General features: G+C 43.0%; 1 protein-coding gene across 1 annotated transcript in view; it reads right to left on the reverse strand.

Moving 5' to 3' along the window:
* LOC115473003 (NUAK family SNF1-like kinase 1) overlaps window positions 1-4,386 on the reverse strand; it is a 49,947-nt gene extending 45,561 nt beyond the window's left edge. The window contains exon 1 of the mRNA XM_030207581.1: window positions 3,556-4,386. Within this exon, the coding sequence (XP_030063441.1) occupies window positions 3,556-3,858 (303 nt within the window). The 5' untranslated portion in view covers window positions 3,859-4,386. The remainder of the gene's footprint in view (window positions 1-3,555) is intronic.
* Between the last annotated feature and the right edge of the window lie 1,614 nt (window positions 4,387-6,000).

The following is a 6,000-nucleotide window of genomic DNA, read 5'->3' on the forward strand; positions in this document are numbered from 1 at the left end:
AAATCTTGAAATTTAGGTCGACCTTAGAGATGATCGTTCTTAGGTTGTTTTTGAGATGGTCATCCCCAGTTTTCAGCGATAATGGAAACCGAGGACGCCCATCTCAAAAACAACCAAATCCAAGCCATTTGGTGGTGAGAGGAGCCAGCATTCGTAGTGCACTGGTCCCCCTGACATGCAAGGACACCAACCGGGCACCCTAGGGGGTACTGCAGTGGACTTCAGAAAAAGGTCCCAGGTGCATAGCTCCCTTACCTTCGGTGCTGAGCCCCCCAAACCACCCCCCCCCAAAACCCCCTCCCCACAACTGTACACCACTACCATAGCCCTTAGGGATGAAGGGGGGCACCTACATGTGGGTACAGTGGGTTTGTGGTGGGTTTTGGAGGGCTCACATTTACCACCACAAGTGTAACAGGTAGGGGGGGGTGGGCCTGGGTCCGCCTGCCTGAAGTACACTGCACCCACTACAACTGCTCCAGGTACCTGCATACTGCTGTGATGGACCTGAGTATGGCATTTGAGGCTGGCAAAAAATATTCATTTCTGGTGGAATACAGTCCTGCAGCATCAGAAGTTTGAGCTCGCCATGGCTGCGAAAAGTCGGATGATAGTATCTAAGAAAAAAATTTGGTCTATTTTGGACAACTACCTCCAAACTATTCAGGCCACACCTTAAACCAGTACAAAGGACTTATTTGTTAAACACCTGGATGCTTTCCCCTCCTTTTTTCTCTTCTTTCCTTTCTCTTTTTTTTTCCTTTCCCACCTGTTGTGTTTCTTGCTTCCTAGGTTTTTCCATCATTGTTTTCCTGTTATTTGTATTCTTTGAAAATTAATAAAATATTTGGAAAAAAAAAAAGATTTTTTTAGGGTGGGAGGGGGTTAGTGACCACTGGGGGACTAAGGGGAGGTGATCCCCGATTCCCTTCGGTGGTCATCTAGTCAGTTCGGGCACCTTTTTGTTGCTTGGTCGTGAAAAAACGTGGACCAAGTAAAGTCGCCCAAGTGTTCATCAGGGACGCCCTTCTTTTTTCCATTATCGGCCAAGGATGCCCATCTCCTAAACACGCCCCAGTCCCGCCTTCGCTACACTGCCGACGCCCCCGTGAACTTTGGTCATCCCCGCGACGGAAAGCAGTTGAGGGCGCCCAAAGTCGGCTTTCAATTATGCCGATTTGGGCGACCTTGCGAGAAGGACGCCCATCTCCCGATTTGTGTCGGAAGATGGGCGCCCTTCTCTTTCGAAAATTCACCTGCAAGTGTGTTGCTGCTTTAGGAGGATAGGCAGGCAACTATGGAGCTGATACTCAGCTGGGAGCAGGCAGCACTTTTGCTGTCCACCACTGGTGTTAAACCTGGATCTTCATTGCCATGCCATTTCCGATGACTGGCATTGAATATCTGGGTTTTTTAAACCATTAAAAAGTTAACCAGTTAGGCTGATATTCAGCATTAATTGGTTAAGTGCTTAGCAGTTAAAGACAGCTCTGCTATTTATTCAGCTTATTTTAAGCACTGAACATAGCTGGTTAAGAGCTGAATACCATGCCTAACCAGTTAGCCGCTAACCGCAGATATTTAGCAGGAGATAACCAGTTATCTCCCACTGAATATCCATGGTTAGAAGCCAGTATGCAATTTAACTGGTCAACAGCCGTGACTGGCCTGAAATAGCTGTGAATATCGGGAGGTTATATGTGTTTATGAAATACTAGTATGAGGAGCAGAAATTGTACCAACCTTGCACATGTGGTCACTAAATCCCAGATTCTATATATGGCGCAGAAAATTATGCGCACAAATTTGATTGAGTAACAAACCAATTAGCACTGATAACTTGGTGCTAATTATCAATTATTGGCACTAATTGGCAATAACAAGAATTTACACGTGCATCTTGCTAGGCGCTATTCTAAATGATGTGCGTGCGTAACTTCTTGTGCATGGATCCAAAAAGGGGGTGGGGCCATGGAAGGGGGTGGGCGGGTCACGGGTGTTCCAACAGTTTGCTCTCAGTATTACAGAATATAGCGGATCTGCGCCTAATTTAGGTACGAAGATTTATACCAGGTTTCAGCTGGTCTAAATCCTCGCACCTAAAAGTTAATCATGGATCCCGGAGCTATGCGTTATTCTATACACAGCGTCCAACTCAGAGTGCCATTTGTAGAATAATGCCTAGTGCTCCATTTTTGGTGCCGATTTAGAGCCATGAATAGAATTTGGTCCTAAGAATAAACTTAATGTTCCAAATAGAATGATTGCATAGGCTTCTTGCACCATTTTGGAAATAATCTTCATTGTGAAGGGCTAAGGACATTTCTTGATTGTGTGACTGCCCTGTTGGTGATGCAGTAATTGATCGTGATGGAGTGTAACCCTTTCAGTGGCAGGTGCAGGTCTTTAGCTGCCATCATATGTTACTTACATCTGAGCAGGTGTAAATATCTTTGGCTATATTATTTGTGAATGCGCCTAGGTTAGCATATTTTATAATCTATTTCCTTAACTGTGAACTCCGCCCCTTGTACATACGTCTATTGGTAAATAAGCACCATCATGTCATAGTGTATACTCATGCTTGATAATGGTTTATACAGTTATCCTCATAAAACTGTTCACTTTGATTGCAAAACCTATGTGTATTGGATAGAAGGTTGCAGCCTAGCTCCTTCACTCCTCCCCTGCTTGTATTTAGATGCCTATGAATGACTATGTGAATCTCTTGGAATGAGTTACTCTTTTGCAGCTAGGAGAAAGCAGGACTTGCACACTTTCAAAACTGCAGGTAATGCCAACAGGCAAACCAAACAGTAGCCCAAGTTTGGAAAGGCTTACCCTAATGGACCCGTCTTAAATCCATAATTCCTGGAATACAACTAATTTATGAACCTAATGGACTCTATTACCCTTCCCCTCTTTTCCCTCGTCCCTTGTAATTACTATCCTTTCTATTCACCTTACTATAGTTCATTTGTTTGTTTACCGGATTGGCGATTGCCTTTATGGACTGATGTTAGCCACATTGAGCCTGCCAACGGGTGGGAAAATGTGGGGTATAAATGTTATAAATAAATAAATAAGTGCAGTCCTGCTACAGACTTAGAACTGTGACACCTATGAGCGCCTACATACAGTATATGATTGGAACTTAGGGGAAAAGTGCCTCCATGTGACTATATTACATGCTTAATTGCAATAGCAGGTACAGATATGCAAAGACTTACAGCACATGAATGTAACTTGCCTGAGCTTAAATCCAAATAAATAAACACATTCAACAACTGCATTTTTGCAAATCTCGTCTTCACGGCCTATCTTTTAAGAATCACGATGCCACTCTCGGTTTCATACTGATAGATAGATGAACCTGGGCTTGGACTGCACAAGGTGAGCTGAGAGCTCTCTGATAAAGATGCAAACTTGGAACAAAGCTGCCAAGGGAGGTACTTTCCTTCAACATTGCATGATCCTGAATTTTCAGGAAGACACTCCTGCTAAGGAGTGATAGAAAACAATGCCAGTGACCCTACAACTCTCCTCTGTACTCACCATTCTGCCAGTTCCCTTTTCCATTGCTCTGTTCACCTTGCCATAGGTTCCTTTTCCCAGGGTCTCCAGCACTTCATACCGGTGTTTTACACTGTGCTTGTGCTGGTGCTTCCTCACTTTCCCAGAATCTGCCAACTTGCTGTATCTCTCCATGGACTCCTCTCTTGAGAGTGAGGCTCCATTTTTCTTCACTCTCCAGTGCTGTTCACTGCCACTCCTGGTCAACTGACCTCGTACCACCTTTCCTTCCATCATGACCCTCTCATTGTCACCGCTCCGGCTCACTAGGGTAACACCTGTCATGGGTGCAACCTGCTGTGACCCAGAAGGTTCTGCTTTTTTTCAGGCACTATGGGAAACTGGCATTAGGCAACCCTCTTCAGTCACTTGTCCCTGGTGTGAAATCAGTGTCCTGATGTTAAGATGGCAAAATGCAACTTGCAAGGACAACAAAGACATTCTAAGGTTCAGGTGCACTGCATTAATTTATTTCTATTCTATTTGCTGGAAGAACTCTGAAAAAATAACTTCAGGTCCCAGATGAAACCTCTGGGCCCTTCCCTACTCTGCAGCTCAAATACACAAGCAGCTCTCCAGTCTCCGGGTAATTGAGTTTATCCGCCTAGAACGTTGACTACTGCCTGGTACCCCGCCTGCTTTCACTGCAACCTTTTCAGTGCACACCAGCAGCCTTCTTCTGTCTTCACTTTATCATCCTGTGCCTGCATTTAAGGAGGCCGGAAGCTGGAACAGTGCTGCTTAAGAAATCCTTTTCTTTGTCTTTCCCATATAGCTGAATTGCAGAGATACCAGCTTCCACTTGTTAGAGCAGTTCCCTGACTCAGACTGTCTGCAAGCAGAGCCCTGGCCTTACATACTCTGGGGAGGAGGGAGGAGGAGGAAGGTGGAGTCCTGGCTATTCTGGTCACAGCTTGCAGTTTGCATCTTCCTTCCAAATCCTACCTGCCTGCCTCACTTACTCATTATACTTACCCGAAGTCTTGCAGGCTTCACCTTGACTAACCTGTGTTCTGTGTTTCCTCTCATTCCCTGTTCAGCTTTGCTTGAGAAATAAAACTGAACAGCCGGTAGACCATCTCTCATCATCTTTGCTGGTAATCAATAGAAATAGAATAAAATAAAACATGGAAAAGAAAATAAGATGATACCTTTTTTATTGGACTAACTCAATACATTTTTTGATTAGCTTTCGAAGGTAGCCCTTCATCATCAGATCATCTTTGCTAAAACTCTGCTGTCCCTTCTCTCCACTCCTTCCAATATTGGAAGAGAAAAAGTGCTTTTTCAGCAGGAACTAATGCAGACTAGAAATTGCCAAAATGCTCTTTTTGGCTTTGGCAAACCGGAGTTCAAGCAATCTTCAGGTTCTCACACTGTGGTTCTGTGATCTTACAAAGGAAAATGACTTTTATTCTATTTTGTTAAAGCTAAGATGATTTCGTTGTTGTAGACTTATCTCTAAGTTGTACAGTCTAAAAAAACAAAGAGAAAAAGAAAGGGAAAATAGAAAAGAAAACAAAGAATAGTAAAGGAGTACATAAAAGTACTTTAAAAAATTTTCAACTAAAAAATTATAAATTAAAAACAACAAAGTAGTAATACATTCTCAAATACTTAAAATTCCAACTAATAATAATGAGGACAGTAAACTGATGCTACAATTTCAGATACCAGCCACCATCTTCCCGACAAACTATGGGGCCCTAGCATCGTGCGTGGATTTGCTGTGCGCCAAGGACCCCTTTTACCACAGCAGTACACCTTAGTAAAAGGATCCCTTAAGGTAGTAGAGTTAACCCATTTCAGTCAGTAGGGATGCAGAGTTTTTGTTTCATTTAATTTATATATGTAAAGATTTTGCATTCATAAATTCATGTTACACTTGGATTGTGAGCCAACAGGGACAGAAAAATACCTGCAAAAATAGTATATATAAACCTCTATCTGGTATATCAAGTGTAGGATAAACAGAAACATAAACACGTAGGTTCAGTATTATCCCCCAAATTCTATATATGTGACCTTAATATCCGTGTGGAAATCAAAGTGTATTCTTTAACAATTCACATAACCAGGGCTTTTTTTGAGTGAGTACTTGGGGGTACTGAGTACCGGCACCTTTTCCATTGTCTGCTAAAATTGACCCATGGAACCCAAGTTTTAATGAAAGAACTGAGCCTCTACACACCAATTCTGTCTTGTCATAGATTCTAAGACTGGTTGCAGGTGGCCTGGCTATTATGGGGTGTGTCCCTCAGTGATTACCCCACTCCTGAAGGGTGGCCTAGCATTTGAGTAGCGGCACCTTTTTTGCTAGAAAAACAACACTGCACATAACCTAATTGGTTAGCTAGCTAATCAACATTGTCAAGCAATTATCATCACTAATTGGCATTAATTACGATTTACGCGCGCAACTCGCTA

Source organism: Microcaecilia unicolor, chromosome 6, assembly GCF_901765095.1.
Source record: "Microcaecilia unicolor chromosome 6, aMicUni1.1, whole genome shotgun sequence".
In the NCBI taxonomy this organism is placed as follows: domain Eukaryota; kingdom Metazoa; phylum Chordata; class Amphibia; order Gymnophiona; family Siphonopidae; genus Microcaecilia; species Microcaecilia unicolor.